This window comes from Amyelois transitella, chromosome 30 (genome assembly GCF_032362555.1).
Source record: "Amyelois transitella isolate CPQ chromosome 30, ilAmyTran1.1, whole genome shotgun sequence".
NCBI lineage: Eukaryota > Metazoa > Arthropoda > Insecta > Lepidoptera > Pyralidae > Amyelois > Amyelois transitella.
Window position 1 is genome coordinate 715,903 of NC_083533.1, and position 19,611 is coordinate 735,513.

Sequence of the window (19,611 nt, forward strand, 5' to 3'; positions counted from 1 at the left end):
AATAATTTAGAATAGAATAGATTTATTTTCAAAATTGGATACAAGGTATCACTTATTGACGTCACATCACTTAAATCTAATTATAACTACTACCGCTTCCAAAGCGCATGTGTAGAAGAAGCGGCAGAACAAACTACACTGCAGCATTTTCATTAGACGTCAATTTACAAATATAGATCTCTTAAATCTAAATCATGGACGAATGCACATTGTCTACATTAAAAAATATGGATGAATGTAGAACTTATTATGTCAATACGAATATTTAGTCAAATAAAATTGTGAAAAAAATCACTTTTTCAAAAAGATGTTTTTTTGATGGGACAAACTGAAATTGTTATATCCTATATATATATATATATATATATATATAAACACGTCTATATCCCTTGCTGGGTAGACAGAGCCTGAACGTGGCCTTGTCAAGTCTGTGGTCTTGAAAACACGGAAAGGCCACGCCTATCTAATATGCTAACGGTATGCCTACTTAGTCGCATTTTACCACATCCATATGACATATTTTCTAATAAAAAAAAACACATGTTATTTTGTTGTTTATTTTATGTCCATCCTTTCTAATCCGAATCACGTCAAACATTATTCTGGGAGTTATGAATGTGGATGTAGCGAAGGAAGTACATATGCAGAGATCGTGGAAAATGGAAAGATGTAGTCTCTGCCTACCCCTCCGGGAAAAAAGCGTGATTTATATATATATATATAAAAATCACGCTATATATGTATGTATAGTTCTGTCACTAAACCTAAACCTTAGTCATGCATGTTCTAAATCACTTTAGGTAACATTTATGTGTCTTATCGATAAGAAGAGCGGAGTCATCTGGCACAAGCATTCTTTTGCTTAAAAGATGGCTCCAGCACCTAAATTTTAAGTTAAAACTACGTTGTTGCCTAATAAAAGATTTATTTTTTATTTTATTTATTTGTCACTTCACTTCTTCGGTTCTAAAAAAAACAAAGTATATATGTCTCTGTCTACCCTGACACAGACGTGACTATACGTTATGTCCACGTACCTTAAAGTCTAAGGTCTAGCGCCGCACGTGACGCAGCAGCTGGCCGGCTTCGGAGGCAGCCGGGGGGCCTCCGCGGCGTTGGCGCTCGGGGTGGAACTGACCGCCGACCTGCGAATGAATGAATGAATGAATGAATGTTTTATTTTATTTTATTAAAGCAAAGGAAGTATGCGGGGATCGTGGCAAGTGGAAAGAGGTAGTCTCTGCCTCTCTCTCTATATATATATATATATATATATATATATATATATATATATATATATATATACATCATCATCATACATGTATTCATGTAAATTGGAAAGGAATAAATTTATGTATTTGATTTATTTATTACACTACAAAATCACTAATAGGATAAGATAATTGAGATCATCTTATTGTTAACAAGCATGCTTTTATAATGACTACACCATAAACATAATCGGCACTGTTTGGTCTACTATATTTACTGTTTTTGTAATTCTATCTGTATTTTTGACTGTTTGTGCCACAATAAATGAAAAAAAAAATATACAGGATGACATTTAAAACAACTGCATCCTTTTAAACATAGACTATACCCATGCTTCTGAGCCGTTTGAGTCTATTTTTATTTAAATTAAACGGCATCATTTTCACATTTAAAAACCCCTCAAAAACTACGTCACACGCTTTATTAAAGACCAATACTACAAAAAGAAATTAAAACTAAACATGTAAATAAATGTCTGAAAAATAAATTATTTTTCTAGTATCAAGATCAAGTAAAGTACAGAGTTGTCGAGATCGCTCAGCCGAATGCATTGTGTCGTTGACCTCTGAGTCTTACGCGTCGCTTTTCCGCCGGCCGGAGTGATATGACGTGTTTAGGATCGTGGATTTTGATACTTTTATTTTTTTTCGTACTTTCTAAAATATGAACCAATATTTTTCTTTTAACGTTTTTAAATATCCTTTAGATGAGTACACTTAACAGTTAAATTTATGCAGTTGAATTAAAAGTCACCCTGTATATATATATATACATATATAAATATAAATGTTGAGCGACTGACATGGAATGGTGCCTCCGCTGCAGTATGGTGGAGCTGCTGGGCCGCAGCAGCTCGGGCGCGGGCGGCGGCCGCGGCGGCAGCGGCGGCGGCGCGCGGCCCGCGGCGCCCGCCGCCGGCGCCGCACACGGCGGCTGGCGAGAGGGAATAACACATATAATTATGTACATCCATGGCGCACATTCAACTTAGTTCGGTGTAAAGTTCGAGTGGCAGAGAATACCTTTATAATAAATAAAGATCGGAATAGGTAGATTGAATTGGGGTCAATGAACTGAAACGTATATATTAATATGAACATGCCTCCGGGATTGCGGGATTTGTAAATTATTAAGATTTTTTCCGGGATTTTTACAAGTGGGATAAAGAATATATTAGTTGTAGCTGTTTTCCCCCGACTTCGTTCACGTAAATTGTAGTCCTATGTTTCCCGCGTACAATGTAGTTTACTGTAAGTGTAAGTACTGAAATGGAATCCCGGAAACGAGGCTTATCCATGTTATGCTTTCTATGGTAATTCATGATGCAAGTACATAAAATCAATCTACCTATTCCGATCTCTGATAATAAAGCTTGAATAAATAGATATTTATTATAATAAATTTATGCACGCATCAATATAAAAAAATAATAGGACTAATCCATCTCTTTCAAATGGATGTCGTAAAAGGTGACTAAGAGTCAGGCTTATAAAATTTGGGATTATCTTTTTAGACAAAGGGCTAGCAAACTGTCACTATTTGTATCTCAATTCCATCATTGGACCATACAGCTGAACGTGGCTTTGTAATCTTTTCAAGACAATTGGCTCTGTCCACCTTGTAAAGGATAAAGACTTAATCATAATGTCCGATAAATTTTCTATTGCAAAAAAGAAAAATTGCCTACTTATTTCCTAATTATTTTAATACTCATTCAGTGTAGATAAACAGTAAGATAGGATTTATTCCACACGATATACTAGACACCTATCTGCGTCTGCGCAAAGTAAGTTTAGCTATATAATTAAGAAATAAGATATCATAGTTAATAAGTTGTTTTGTGATAGTTATCAAGACCAAAAGAAAAACCTAATAAAAGACAAATATACATTTTTTTAATTTTAACACGTATTGTGTATATAAAAGTACAATAGTGCCGTGTATTTCCTGACACCAATATAAAAAGAACAGGGCCACTTCATATTCACCCCATGGATGTCGTAAAAGGTGTCTAAGGAATCAGCTTTTAACCTTGCCATTTTTCTTTTAAGCGATGTGCTAGCCAACCTATCACTATTTGAATCTCAATTCTATCATTAAGCCAAACAGCTGAACATGGTCTATCGGTCTTCCAAGCCAGCTGGCTCTGTCAGGGACACAGACGTGACCGTAATGTATGTACAGAGAAACCAAACAACTGAACCTCCTATCGGTCTTCCAAGCCAGCTGGCTCTGTCTGGGACACAGACGTGACCTTATGTATGTCCAGAGGAGGCCTACCTGCGATACAGAATCTCAATAATTCTATCATTAAATTCAAACAGCTGAACGCGGCCTATTGGTCTTCCAAGCCAGCTGGCTCTGTCTGGGACACAGACGTGGCCGTGTGTGTGTGCGGAGGAGGCCTACCTGCGGGCCGGGCGTGGCGGGCGCGGCGGAGTCGCGGCGGCGGCGCGGCGGCAGCGGCGGCGGGGTGCCGCACCACGCGCCCGCTGACACAAACACATTGACAAAACACTTAACTTTATTTATTTGACCGATATAAATATAATTTTTTTTTTAAATTATAATACGTATTATGTGTTTAATAGTACAAGAGTGCCGTGTGATTCCCGGCACCAATACAAAAAAGAATATAGACCACTCCATCTGTTTCCCATGGATGTCGTAAAAGGCGACTAAGGGATAGGCTTACAAACTTGAGATTCTTTTTTTAGGCGATAGGCTAGCAACTTGTCACTATTCGAATCTCAATTCTATCTTAAAGCCAAATAGCTGAACGTGGCCTATCAGTCCGCTCAGGACTGTTCGGCTCTGTCCACCCCGCAAGGGATATAGACGTGATTATATGTCTGTATGTATGTACGATAGTGTATGTCACAATAAAGACTCCACTTACGATGAGGAGTGAGCGGGGGCGCGGGGGGCGAAGGCGTCGGGGCTCCCCGCGCGGGGAAACTGAACGCAGGGCTCCTGCAAACGATAAATTATATGTATATGTTTTTGATATCTATAAAACAAAGACCCGAAACGGCAAGGTTTGCTCTTAATTTATTTTGTAATAACATACATACTATGTTTTTGATATCTATAAAACATAACATAACATAAAATCACGCCTCTATCCCGGAGGGGTAGGCAGAGACTACATATATCCACTTGCCACGCTCCCTGCACACTTCCTTCGCTTCATCCACATTCATAACTCTCTTCATGCAAGCTCGGCGGTTTCGGGTACTTTTGACCTGACCCTTTGCCAGGGCGTTGGTAATGCTGCATAATATTGTAAATTTTTGGGTTCGTTTTTAAAAAGTAAATAAAAGATTTATATAAGAAAGGTGATGATTGTAAGGAACCCTTATTGCGCGATTCCGACTCGCACTTGACCGTTTTTTTTTTTGTTAAAATACAGATACAGAAAATAGGTCTACAAAGGCATTTAAATATTGATTTGGAATAAGAAATGATTCATTCTTTTCAAGACTGTTGGCTCTGTCTACCCCGCAAGGGATATAGACGTGACCATATGTATGTATGTATGTATGTACATAAAGTCATACCTGTCAGCTGGCACAGGACTTGCCGTAGCCGGTCCGGGGGACATCGCCGCGACACTACAAAACAGACAAACACACATATTTCAATTATAATCACTACATAGTATAAAACAAAGTCGCTATTTTAGTCTGTTTGTCTGTGTGCTTAAATCTTTAAAATTACGCAACGGTTTTGATGCGGTTTTTTGTAACAGGTAGAGTGATTCAAGAGGAAGGTTTTTATGTATAATTTTTTCCGAATTATGCACCCGTGTGAAGCCGGGGCGGGTCGCTAGTGTAATATAAAAAATCAAAATGTTGATATATATATTTTGTGGATTGCCAATTTTAAAAAGATTTAGGTACAGAGCCAACAGTCTTGAAAAGACTGACAGGCCGCGTTCCTAATAAGCCTTACCCTTAGTCGCCCATTACGACATCAATGGGAAATATATTGAGTGGTCCTATTCAAAAGTACTGGTAACCACACAATTGTAACCAAAGAACTCAAAACCCATCACGTTTAAGACAAAATGTAATAAAAAAAAATCTATCATTAAGCCATACAGCTGAACGTGGCCTTCTAGACTGTTGGCTCTGTCTACCCCGTGATTATTAAAGACGTAACTACATGTATGTAATACCTTTTGCGTCTCGCTTGCCCGTCTGCCATCACGTAAATGAGTTAACATAGTTTACGATAACAGCCGAAACAGATATACGAACATATCGACTTACACCACATGTAGTGATAGTAGTAAATTAGTATGGAATTACAAATCCGATGATAATTATGATCTCTAAAACCTACATACATACATATAGTCACGTCTATATCCCTTGCGGGGTAGACAGAGCCAACAGTCTTGAAAAGGCCACGTTGAGCTATTTGGCTTTAAGATAGAATTGATATTCAAATAGTGACAGGTTGCTAGCCCATCGCCTAAAAGTAGAATCCCAAGTTTATAAGCCTATCCCTTAGTCGCCTTTTACGAAATCCGTGGGGAAGAGACGGAGTGGTCCTATTCTTTTTTCTATAGGTGCCGGGAACCACACGGCACTGCCAACGAGGTTATTAATGCTGATGAGGACGATGATGATATATAAACATAACACAAAATCACGCCTCTTTCCCGGAGGGGTGGGCAGAGACTACATCTTTCCACTTGCCACGATCTCTGCACACTTCCTTCGCTTCATCCACATTCATAACTGTCTTCATGAGTTATGATCATAGATCGGAATAGGTAGATTGATTTTATGTACTTGCATCATGAATTACCATAGAAAGCATAACATGGATAAGCCTCTTATCCGGGATTCCATTTGCTACTAGTTGTACCATTCCAAAACTTTTTTTGCTATAGAAGGCCAGTCAATCAGATTATTATTATATAAAATGAAATGATGAAATTTTAAAAATTCTTACACTTACAGTAAACTACATTGTCCGCGGGTAACATAGGACTACAATTTACGTGAACGAAGTCGGGGGAAAACAGCTACCACTAATATATTCTTCATCCCACTTGTAAAAATTCCAGAAAAAATCTTAATAATTTACAAATCCCGCAATCCCGTACGGAGGCATGTCCGTTAATATGTATATACGTTTCAGTTCATTGACCCCAATTCAATCTACCTATTCCGATCTATGGTTATGATGATAAATATGATGATGATGATGATGATGATTGTAATGTCATACTGACCGTTGCAAGTCGTGCTTGGGGCTCGGCATCGGCCGCTCAGGGGGTGAGGGTGGTGGGGTTTCGCTTGCTGTAAAATTATATATATATATACTAGTTGAATAGACCATTTATCGAGAAAGGCTTTAGGCTATATAACATCACGCTGCAACTATAAGGAGCGAATAAATAATGGAAAATGTGAAAAAAACGGGGAAAACTATTCATCCTTGAGGGCTTCAATGATGTCCTAAATAACTATTCCACGCGGACAAAGTCGCGGGCACAGCTAGTGTCAGATAATGTGAATGTGTTATACAACATTGTTACATAATCAGTACGGTACGCAATTTTACGAAAAAAATAATAATATTATTTATTATGTTTTTCATACATATATACATATGATCACGTCTTTATTCCTTGACTGGGTAGGCAGAGCCAACAGTACTGAATAAACTGAATAGCCACATTCGGCTGTATTGCTTCATAATAGAATTGAGATTCAAACAGTGACAGGTTGTTAGCTCATTGCCTTAAAAGAACTACAAGTGGAATCCCAACTTTATTTTCCTCTTAGTCACCTTGTACGACATTCATGGGACGATATGGAGCGGTTCTCCCATTTTATTTTCTATTGGTGCCGGAAACCACACGGTCACAAAAAAAAACAGCGAAAAAATCTAAATCGAACGTGGGATATGAATGTATAGTACGTGGGATATGTATGTATAGAACGTGGGATATGTATGTATAGAACGTGGGATATGTATGTATAGAACGTGGGATATGTCTGTATAGAACGTGGGATATGTATGTATAGAACGTGGGATATGTCTGTCTAGAACGTGGGATATGTATTGTATGTATAGAACGTGGGATATGTATGTATAGAACGTGGGATATGTATGTATAGAACGTGGGATATGTCTGTCTAGAACGTGGGATATGTATGTATAGAACGTGGGATATGTCTGTATAGAACGTGGGATATGTATGTATAGAACGTGGGATATGTATGTATAGAACGTGGGATGTGTATGTATAGAACGTGGATATGTATGTATAGAACGTAGGATATGTCTGTATAGAACGTGGGATATGTCTGTATAGAACGTGGGATGTGTATGTATAGAACGTGGGATATGTATGTATAGAACGTGGGATATGTCTGTATAGAACGTGGGATATGTCTGTATAGAACGTGGGATGTGTATGTATAGAACGTGGGATATGTATGTATAGAACGTGGACATGTATGTATAGAACGTGGGATATGTATGTATAGAACGTGGGATGTGTATGTATAGAACGTGGATATGTATGTATAGAACGTGGGATATGTCTGTATAGAACGTGGGATGTGTCTGTATAGAAAGTGGGATATGTATGTATAGAACGTGGGATATGTATGTATAGAACGTGGATATGTATGTATAGAACGTGGATATGTATGTATAGAACGTGGGATGTGTATGTATAGAACGTGGATATGTATGTATAGAACGTGGGATATGTCTGTATAGAACGTGGGATGTGTATGTATAGAACGTGGGATATGTATGTATAGAACGTGGATATGTATGTATAGAACGTGGGATATGTATGTATAGAACGTGGGATGTGTATGTATAGAACGTGGGATATGTATGTATAGAACGTGGTATGTGTATGTATAGAACGTGGATATGTATGTATAGAACGTGGGATATGTCTGTATAGAACGTGGGATGTGTATGTATAGAACGTGGGATATGTATGTATAGAACGTGGATATGTATGTATAGAACGTGGGATATGTATGTATAGAACGTGGGATGTGTATGTATAGAACGTGGGATATGTATGTATAGAACGTGGGATGTGTATGTATAGAACGTGGATATGTATGTATAGAACGTGGATATGTATGTATAGAACGTGGGATATGTATGTATAGAACGTGGATATGTATGTATAGAACGTGGGATATGTATGTATAGAACGTGGGATGTGTATGTATAGAACGTGGATATGTATGTATAGAACGTGGATATGTATGTATAGAACGTGGGATTTGTCTGTATAGAACGCAATATACTCACCCGCGAGCGGCGGCTGCGGGCGCGGCGGCACGGCGGGCGCCGACACGCTGCTGCGCGGGAGCAGCGGCGGCACGCGCTCCTGCAATACATTACATACATACATATGGTCACTATCCCTTGCGGGGTAGACAGAGACAACAGTCTTGAAAAGACCGAATGGCCACGCTCAGCTATTTGGCTTAATGATAGAATTGAGATTCGAATAGTGGCAGGTTGCTAGCCCATCGCCTAAAAAGAATCCCAAGTTTGTAAGCCTATTCCTTAGTCGCCTTTTACGACATCCATGGGAAAGAGATGGAGTGGTCCTATTCTTTTTTGTATTAGTGCCGGGAACCACACGGCACTCATGCACTCACTGCAATACATTCATTTTCTAAATTGGACACAACGTATCACTTATTGACGTCACATCACTTAAATCTCATTATAACTACTGCCGCTTCCAAAGCGCGTGGGTAGAAGAAGCGGCGGAAAAAACTACACTGAAGCGTTTTCATAGGATGTCAATTTACAAATATAGATCACTTAAATCTAAATCGTGGACGAATGCACATTGTCTACATTTATAACGTTATTTTTTATGAAGATTATTTTTGAAAGGAACTTATCTAACTAAGGGTTAAAGGTGATAAAAGGATAAGGAAAGTCTAAATAGACTACCCTTCTTCAAGCCAAATGTTCAGCACTTCTTGAGTAGAACAACTCGGCGTCCACTATGCAGAGACGGCTCTAGACGGCTGTAAAGGCTAGCTAAGGCATCAGATGGGTCTACCTGGTCAACCCGTCTCCCGGCCAAATGTTCAGCACTCCTTGAGTAGAACAATTCGGCGTCCACTATGGCACCCCGTGGCGATAACGCCTGAGGTTTTCGCTCGGGCACGCTGCCTAAAGATGGTTGCCTGGAGAAAAAAAAGTAAATAAATAAAATTTACTTCAAATGTTTTAATAAATGACAATAATAAACTACATAGAAAAACATACTAATATATATATGATATATATGAATTTTTGAATTGCCGTGTGGTTCCCGGCACCAATACAAAAAGAATAGGACTACTCCATCTCTTTCCCATGGATGTCGTAAAAGGCAACTAAGGGATAGGCTTACAAACCTGGGATTCGTTTTTAGGCGATGGGCTAGCAACCTATCACTATCTGAATCTCAAATATATCATTAAGCCAAATAGCTAGTTAGATAGTCTTTTCAAGCCTGTTCGCTCTGTCTACCCCGCAAGGGATATAGACGTGACCATATGTATGTATGTATGCATAAATTACCTGTCGTGTCGCGGAGAATGTCTGTCTCGGGGCGACGGCGGCTCGTCTCGATTACATCTAAAAACATTATCAATATATAAATATATATATATATGTATTTAACCTCAGCATATCTTTTTTTATTCAATTAAGTTTATCTTATAAACATTTAAAGGAATGAGCAAAATTAAAACTAAAACAAATTGAAAAAAAAAAGCGACCATTACAGACTACTGTTCTATTTTTGTTACATTTCTTTTTATGTGTAATGAGTATACAAACAAACAACTTCGCTTGACACACCGGTGCCAATAAAAACTAAATTTTCTTGAAATTTAGTGTAACAAAAGTTTTATATAGAGCGCGTAAACCCGGCGATGCCGCCAAAAGTGAAAATTATAAATAAATATAAATATAAATATATATGGGACAAATTACACTGATTGAGTTAGCCTCGAAGTAAGTTCGAAACTTGTGTTACGAGATACTAACTCAACGATACTATATTTTATAATAAATACTTATATAGATAAACATCCAAGACCCAGGACAATCAGAAAAAGTTCTTTTCTCATCATGCCCTGGCCGGGATTCGAACCCGGGACCTCCGGTGTCACAGTCAAGCGTACTACCGCTGAGCCACAGAGGCCGTCGACGATTATTTTTTTTACAAGGAAAATGACAGTGACATTTTATTTTTTAATATTTTGACAAAAGGCAATGCATTCTTGTTTTCGGGCATCATTGGTCCTTAACGATACGTTGACGTCCGATGAAAATGCTGCAAAGTAGTTTGCTCCACCGCTTCTTCTACCCACGCGCTTTGGAAGCGGCAGTAATTAAAATTAGATTTAAGTGATGCGACGTCAATAAGTGATACCTTGTATCCAATTTTGAAAATAAATCTATTGTATTCTATACAAACACAGGTAAACAGGTTGACTAAGCAGATATACATGGAGAGTGTGGAGGGAAAGGTCGGAGTGGGAAGACCTAGACGAACGTATCTTGATCAAATTAAGGAAGTCCTGGTAAAGGGTCAGGTCGAGAGTACTAGAAACCGCCGAGCTTGCACGAAGAGAGTTATGAATGTGGATGAAGCGAAGGAAATATGCAGAAATCGTGGCAAGTGGAAAGAGGTAGTCTCTGCCTACCGCTCCGGGAAAGAGGCGTGATTTTATGTATGTATGTATGTATTTTATACCTGCTGGGAGTCTTCCCCTTGTCGAACAGCTGCCGGCCCTTGTCGATGAGGCTGAGCTGCGCGAAGCCGCCGGGCCGCTCGCGCTCCGGCCGCGGGCTGGCGACGCCATCTTGTTTCCGGTCGTCGAGCTGCAGCGACGACACGGACGCGCCGTCCCACGAGCTGCCGCTGGTCGGCGACAGCTGCGACACGCCTGTAACATGATGCAATGCTGCAGTGCACTTTGTTACCGCGTCGCGACTTTCGACACTGATTGCAACATGAGGAAATGCTGCAGTGCACTTTGTTACCGCGTCGCGTCTTTCGGCACTGATTGCAACATGAGGAAATGCTGCAGTGCACATTGTTACGTCGTCGCGACTTTCGGCACTCCATATTTGGGAAGCGGCGGTAAACTTGGTTTTAGGATTCGATTCCCGGTCAGGGTATGATGAGAAAAGAACTTTCTCTGATTGGCCTGGGTCTTGGATGTTTATCTATATAAACATTTACTATAAAATATAGTTTTCTCTGATTGGCCTGGGTCTAGAATGTTTATCTATATAAGTATTTACTATAAAATATAGTATCGTTGAGTTAGTATCTCGTAACACAAGTCTCGAACTTACTTCGAGGCTAACTCAATCTGTGTAATTTGTCCCGTATATACATGTTTATTTATTTATAATTTTAGACTACTTAATTTAATTTACTTTAGTCCTAGTCGCATCCTCACCACTCTGGAGAGGAGCCCGGGGTGCGCCTTTGACCATCTATCCTGAATTTGGTGAGTCAGGTTTTTACACGAAGCGACTCCCGTCTGACCTCCGGAATCTTTGCATGAAAGTTTCAACCATATCGGATTGTAAATTATAAACATTCAGTTGTCTAAATGTACTGGTTTCTCACGAATTTTTTAATATTATTTAGTGCTTTTTCAATTTGATACTTGTAACATTATTTAATAGAGCTATTGTCTAAAAGTTGACTGGTAGAGAACGCTACCAGCATTAAGTTCACTTATTGTCCACTTTCCTATGGACATCGTAAAAGGCGACTAAGGCATAGAATCCTTCACTCAGCCTACCTAACCTATCACTATTCGAATCTCAATTGAAACCATCAAGCCAAACAGCTGAATGTGGCTGTTCAGTCCCTCCAAGACCGTGTCTACCCCGCATAGGATATAGACGTGACTGTGTGAATAAAACTCACTGAGCGTATCATCCCCACCACCGCTGCTGGTGCTGTTATTGGCCACGTCGTGGTGAGCTCGCCGTGACACCTTCACTTGCTTCAGAGACAGTTCGGGATACCTCCGAGGCTGTAGTGGAGAGAAACATCTTTATATAATCTAGCTATAAGGGACTCAGGCTAAGTATAATATTGATAATATAATATACATACATGTATGCTAAGTCACTTAGCATATATGTATGTATATTCAATAATTGTGTTGACCATGGGATTCTTCCAAATTTAATGAAGTTTCAATAATGGGCCGTGCGGTTCCCGGCACCAATAAAAAAAAAAGAATAGGACCACTACATCTCTTTACCATGGATGTCGTAAAAGGCGACTAAGGGATAGGTTAACAAACTTGGGATTCTTTTCTAGGCGTTGGGCTAGCAACCTGTCACTATTTGAATCTCAATTCTATCACTAAGCCAAACAGCTCAATGTAGCCTATCAGTCTTTTCAAGACTGTTGGCTCTGTCTACCCCGCAAGGGATATAGACGTGATTATATGTATGTATGTATGTTTAAAAAAAATTAATGAATTTTAATTTAATTCCATAACAGTGTAGTGTGGGGAAATTAACAATTACTCTCTAAATATATCGTCCCCTTACTGCAAAAACCAATTAAAGTCACTTTTTGTCAAAACTGAGTTAAGTGCACCTTCATAATCTCCTTTTCAAGCTCTATACGCTGGTAAAACCCGTTTTTTGATATGACGCTTCATTCCTGATTTAGCTTTTCGCTAAGATATCTTACAATGTAATTTTGAAAATATTGTACAGTAAAACAGTAATGTGTAGTGGTTAAATAAAATGTTTAAATAAAATTTACAAAAAATATCAGTAATCGTATTTTCAATGGATTTGGCATGTTAAATTTTGTCAAAAAAAAAATATTCAAGTACTGCAAAAATATACTTAACAATACTAGCAAGCTTTTAGCATTTACTTGTTAGATAAAATTCTCTATGTTACCTACTTACGAAATATTTAATAATCTGTTAGTCCTTTTTACTGATTCATATTTTCCTCGTAAATAAATATTATCTACAAGCAAAATTTTATAAAGTAGTTTTGTTGGCTTTACTTGTAAGCTTTAAACTTTGATTTCATTCAGCCCGTCAGCAAAAACCGTGTAAGTCGCGTTTCAACCGTCACTCTTACTGTGCGTCTGCGTTGAATCGTTAAATTTGTTGTTTTGTGTGTATAATTTTATAGTAATGAGTTCCAGATCTAGAAAAATGTTAAACCTTATATGTGGTGAAAGTAATAATACGAAAAAAGCGGGTAAGTAAAATCATTACGTAATTAATTTTAGGTTAGATTTTTGTAAGAATGATTTTGTTACCTACTTAGTTGAAAATTGAAACGGAATGTATTATTATGATCTATATTTTGATTGTATTACACCTAACTATAGCACAATATCATATTACGCATGTAGGTACTTTACCGATGATTTCTGACGATAAATAATTTTTCATCTACTAAGATAAATACCTACTTACGTGCGACCTGGGGTGGCGGGAAGGCTTATTTTGTTTGTTTAATCATACTAATATTATAAAGCTGAAGAGAATTTTTCTTTGTTTGTTTGTTTGAACGCGATAATCTCAGGAACTAATCCTATAACGGTGCACACATTTGCACAGCTAGTTAACAATATTTTACAACAGTTTTTATATCTACTAACATAAGAATGTGCATGTGATGATGATCGTTTATTTTTAGGTGACTATAATAATACTTTAATAGTCAGTGTAAATGCGGAAGAATCTAGCCCATCGGATTTGACCGTAAGTGCTTGTATAAGTGCTTATGGCAAAAAATTACATGTCTAGCTACCATTTCATATATGTTACCATGCTATTTATTTGCTAATTAAAGATATTTAAATGAATGTCTATAGTTGTTATGTTTTGAAAGTGAATTTATATGTGCACATTATTTTTAGGGTTCCGTACCCAAAGGGTAAAACGGGACCGTATTACTAAACCTCCGCTGTCCGTCTGTCTGTCTATCCATCTGGGGTGACAGGAGAGATGATGCATCATCTCCCCTATCACCCCTTTTCTAATTTACCTCGCCTTTTAGGCTTTCGACGACTCCTAGTCTTTTCATGTCTAAATCGGTTCATTCATTTTATGTATTGAATAGAATATTTGCAAATTTTTGAAAGTATTCTGGAAATCCGTAAGGTTAGCCCGAGGTAAAACTATAACCAGAGAGTTGACCAGGATTAGATGCCAGGATGGTAGCGTTGTGAAAGGAGAAGAATGTGTGTTAAGATATGGAAGGAGTATTTTGAAAGTTTATTTGAAAAAAAAGGAAGGAAATATTAAAAATTTATGTTATTGCGAAGAAAAAGAGAATGAGATGGAAGGCGAAATTGAAATGTTCGAAATTGTGAAAGCACTTAAGAGTATGAAAGCGGGTAAGGCTGCTGGGTATGTCTGGAGTGTCGGTCGAGATGCTAAAAGCAGGACAAGGCGTATTAGCTAGTCAGTTGTACTGCCTTTTCAATTTGTGTTGGAGAAGCGGCCGAGGACCTATTTATGGATAGTTGTTTGATAGATTTGAAAGAGTCTGAAAGTGGATTAAGGATGAATGAGTTACTCGTCAAATGTCTGCTCTATACCGATGATCAGGTTATACTGGCGTCATCAGCGGAAGAGTTACAGGAGATGGTAAACTGTATGCATGAAGCTTTGAAAGAGAAAAGAATGAAAGTGAACGTATGTAAAACTAAAACACTGTTTTTTTGAAATGGAGAAAGAAATGGCAGCATGTAATATTTTGATTGGAGGAGAAAAAGTTGAGCAAGTGAAAGAGTTTGTGTATCTAGGATCAAAGTTTACATCAGATGGCAAGTGTGATAGTGATATTGAAAGGAGAGTGAACGCGGGGAACATGGTGAATGGAGCTTTGCATGCCTTTATGAGCAGTCAGAAACTATCCAAAAACGCTCGACTGGCTGTGCATAGGGGCGTGTTGGTCCCGACATTAATGTATGGGAGTGAAAGTTGAGTATGGCAAAAGAAGCACGAAAGCAGAATAAATGCAGTGGAAATGAGAGCGTTAAGATGTATGATCGGTCTGAAATTGAGTCACCGGATAAAGAACAGCGTGATAAGTGAATGTTGTGATGTGAAGATGTGAGATGTAGTTACAGGAATAGAAAAGGGTATGTTAAGATGGTTCGGTCATGTGGAGAGGATGAATGAAAGCAGGTTGACTAAGCAGATATACAAGGAGAGTGTGGAGGGAAAGGTCGGAGTGGGAAGACCTAGACGAACGTATCTTGATCAAATTAAGAACGTCCTGGTAAAGGTTCAGGTCAAGAGTACCCGAAACCGCTGAGCTTGCATGAAGAGAGTTATGAATGTGGATGAAGCGAAGGAAGTGTGCAGAGATCGTGGCAAGTGGAAAGGGATAGTCTCTGCTTACCCCTCCGGGAAGGAGGCGTGATTTTATATATGTATTTGCAAGTTAGCAGAGAACAACTACTTATGCACATTTTATATTTCAGATGATAACAGTAGAGGATCTTCAGACCTAAACGAATCAGCCACTAAAACTGCAGACTTTTTGTATGACGTTTTTTATTTGATTTTGGTTATGTTAAATTAATAAAGAATTGTTTTTTTATTTTAACAACATTGATGATGATGATTGTACTATTTGGTATAGTTTTTATACATAATAAAGTATTAAGGCCGACAAAATTGTGTTTTAAACTCGTTTTACCAACATATTTGTAACATTTTAGTGAGTTATGGGATATTTTAATATTACATTAAAAGCAACTAACCCAATATTAAGTAATATTTAGGGCACTTAAGTAGTAAAGTTAAAAAATCTTTACAGTAAAAACCATTTATTTGCACCACCTCTCGCCCTAATTCCTTAATTTATTCTAGTATTTCGAGGATTTGCTTTTATTGTACTAATTACCTTTAAAGCTTAATAAATAAGTATTAAAAATACATGAACAGATTCTTGAAAGGTTACAATCTTAATAGTGATTTGATAGTGCAAACCTTTAAACGTCAATTTCTCGAAACTTAATTTCATGCACTTAGTTGGTTTTTGCAGTAAGGGGACGATATGTGAGTGTTCAATCTTATGAAACTTTAGTTTTGTTTTTGTTCTAATAGATGGCGGTGTGCTTTATTATTACGCGCTATGGTTTGTCTATTGTCATGCATATAGTGTTTTTGATAAGCAATATCTAGTTAAACCTAACATTTTAAACCCACACATCACACGGTCGTCTCAAATTGAAGTTTCATTTATTTCAATTGAATGAAACCTCTTCGTGTTTTTTTGTCATTCAGCCGAATGTACAGTGGAGGGGGTAAAAACAATACTCACATAAGCAATATCTGGTTAAGCCTAACATTTTAAACCCACACATCACACGGTCGTCTCAAATTGAAGTTTCATTTATTTCAATTGAATGAATGAAACCTCTTTGTGTTTTTTTGTCATTCAGCCGAATGTACAGTGGAGGGGGTAAAAACAATACTCACATAAGCAATATCTGGTTAAGCCTAACATTTTAAACCCACACATCACACGGTCGTCTCAATTTGAAGTTTTATTTATTTCAATTGAAACCTCTTTGTGTTTTTTTGACAATTAGCCGATTATACTCACAAATTTGGCCATCTGTTTGACCGGCTGCCTCGGCTCGATCTCCAGACTCCTCGCGTACAGATAATTGGTGATCTCGTTGTCGTCTTGTCCCGGGAACGGGTCGAGAGATTCCAGGAACGCCTGCCGATGTAGATAGAGTATCGTCGCAGAGTTAGTTAGTTAGTTATACATGCGCCGTGTGGTTACCGGCACCACAAATTCAAAATAAAAAAAAAAAAAAATTTTTATTCATTATTATAGGATACTTCATATCGCTTAATAATTATCAAAACTTTTGGTTTCACAACATTAGTTGACGTCAAATAAATTACTTAAAACTAAGTTTACTGCCGCTTCCAAGGCGACAGTGCAGAAGAAGCGGTAACAAACTGCACTGCAGCATTTTCTTCAACAACGTCAACTTCACAATAGAAAAAAGAATAGGATCACTCCATCTCTCTCTCCCGTGGATGTCGTAAAAGGCGACTAAGGGGTAGGCTTATTAACTTGGGATTCTTCTTTTAGGCGACTGGCTAGCAACCTGTCACTATTTGAATCTCAATTCTATCTTAAAGCCAAATAGCTGAACGTGGCGTCTACCCCTCAGAGGATATAGACGTGACATACAGCTGAAGCTGAACGTGGCCAGTATTTCAAGACTGCCCTGTCTAGCCCGTAATACGGACGTGACTGTATGTATGTTGGACTTATCAGTCGAGACTCACCCTGGTCTTGGGTTCGACGGTGAGACAGTAAGGCTGGTTCTGATACTGCTGTATTTCGCCGGTACGTGTCAATATGTATGTATGTATGCTGGAGGAACAAGTCGAGACTCACCCTCGTCTTGGGCACGACGGTGAGACAGTAAGGCTGGTTCTGATACTGCTGTATTTCGCCGGTACGTGTCAATATGTATGTATGTATGCTGGAGGAACAAGTCGAGACTCACCCTGGTCTTGGGCTCGACGGTGAGACAGTAAGGCTGGTTCTGATACTGTTGTATTTCGCCGGTACGTGTCAATATGTATGTATGTATGCTGGAGGAACAAGTCGAGACTCACCCTGGTCTTGGGCTCGACGGTGAGACAGTAAGGCTGGTTCTGATACTGTTGTATTTCGCCGGTACGTGTCAATATGTATGTATGTATGCTGGAGGAACAAGTCGAGACTCACCCTGGTCTTGGGCTCGACGGTGAGACAGTAAGGCTGGTTCTGATACTGTTGTATTTCGCCGGTACGTGTCAATATGTATGTATGTATGCTGGAGGAACAAGTCGAGACTCACCCTGGTCTTGGGTTCGACGGTGAGACAGTAAGGCTGGTTCTGATACTGCTGTATTTCGCCGGTACGTGTCAATATGTATGTATGTATGCTGGAGGAACAAGTCGAGACTCACCCTCGTCTTGGGTTCGACGGTCAGACAGTAAGGCTGGTTCTGATACTGCTGTATTTCGCCGGTACGTGTCAATATGTATGTATGTATGTATGTTGGAGGAACAAGTCGAGACTCACCCTGGTCTTGGGTTCGACGGTGAGACAGTAAGGCTGGTTCTGATACTGTTGTATTTCGCCGGTACGTGTCAATATGTATGTATGTATGTATGTTGGAGGAACAAGTCGAGACTCACCCTGGTCTTGGGTTCGACGGTGAGACAGTAAGGCTGGTTCTGATACTGCTGTATTTCGCCGGTACGTGTCAATATGTATGTATGTATGTATGTTGGAGGAACAAGTCGAGACTCACCCTGGTCTTGGGTTCGACGGTGAGACAGTAAGGCTGGTTCTGATACTGCTGTATTTCGCCGGTACGTGTCAATATGTATGTATGTATGTATGTTGGAGGAACAAGTCGAGACTCACCCTGGTCTTGGGCTCGACGGTGAGACAGTAAGGCTGGTTCTGATACTGCTGTATTTCGCCGGTACGTGTCAATATGTATGTATGTATGTATGTTGGAGGAACAAGTCGAGACTCACCCTGGTCTTGGGCTCGACGGTGAGACAGTAAGGCTGGTTCTGATACTGCTGTATTTCGCCGGTACGTGTCAATATGTATGTATGTATGTTGGAGGAACAAGTCGAGACTCACCCTGGTCTTGGGCTCGACGGTGAGACAGTAAGGCTGGTTCTGATACTGCTGTATTTCGCCGGTACGTGTCAATATGTATGTATGTATGTTGGAGGAACAAGTCGAGACTCACCCTGGTCTTGGGCTCGACGGTGAGACAGTAAGGCTGGTTCTGATACTGCTGTATTTCGCCTGTGATCTCCGCCACTTTCCGACGTTTGGAGAAGTTTATCAATTCGCTGTTGGGCAGGTAATCTGTAATTGGTAAGCGTGTTAATTAATTAATTACATACATACATATCGTCACGTCTATTTCCCTTGCGGGGTAGACAGAGCCAACAATCTTGAAAAGACTGAATGGCCACGTTCAGCTATTTGGCTTAATGATAGAATTGAGATTCAAATAGTGACAGGTTGCTAGCCCATCGCCTTAAAAAGGATCCCAAGTTTGTAAGCCTATCCCTAAGTCGCCTTTTACGACATCCATGAGAAAGAGATGGAGTGGTCCTATTCTTTTTTGTATTGGTGCCGGGAACCACACGGCACGGCATTAATTAATTAAACGTAAATTAATATGATATCTCTCTGGATAAGTGGAATTATATATTATTTATAATTAAGTGGAAAGAGCTGGAGGAGGCCTT

General features: G+C 39.0%; 1 protein-coding gene across 1 annotated transcript in view; it reads right to left on the reverse strand.

The window, feature by feature from the left end:
- The window catches only part of LOC106143123 (protein son of sevenless), a 49,721-nt gene that overhangs the window by 3,772 nt on the left and 26,338 nt on the right, over positions 1 to 19,611 (reverse strand). Inside the window, exons 22-34 of the mRNA XM_060953046.1 lie at positions 19,101 to 19,222; positions 16,921 to 17,040; positions 12,236 to 12,344; positions 11,042 to 11,234; positions 9,859 to 9,915; positions 9,353 to 9,479; positions 8,581 to 8,659; positions 6,521 to 6,587; positions 4,833 to 4,886; positions 4,172 to 4,245; positions 3,682 to 3,764; positions 2,075 to 2,205; positions 1,038 to 1,145 (exon numbers count right to left, since the gene is read on the reverse strand). Coding sequence (XP_060809029.1) covers positions 1,046 to 1,145; positions 2,075 to 2,205; positions 3,682 to 3,764; positions 4,172 to 4,245; positions 4,833 to 4,886; positions 6,521 to 6,587; positions 8,581 to 8,659; positions 9,353 to 9,479; positions 9,859 to 9,915; positions 11,042 to 11,234; positions 12,236 to 12,344; positions 16,921 to 17,040; positions 19,101 to 19,222 — 1,316 coding nt within the window. The 3' untranslated portion in view covers positions 1,038 to 1,045. The remainder of the gene's footprint in view (positions 1 to 1,037; positions 1,146 to 2,074; positions 2,206 to 3,681; positions 3,765 to 4,171; positions 4,246 to 4,832; positions 4,887 to 6,520; positions 6,588 to 8,580; positions 8,660 to 9,352; positions 9,480 to 9,858; positions 9,916 to 11,041; positions 11,235 to 12,235; positions 12,345 to 16,920; positions 17,041 to 19,100; positions 19,223 to 19,611) is intronic.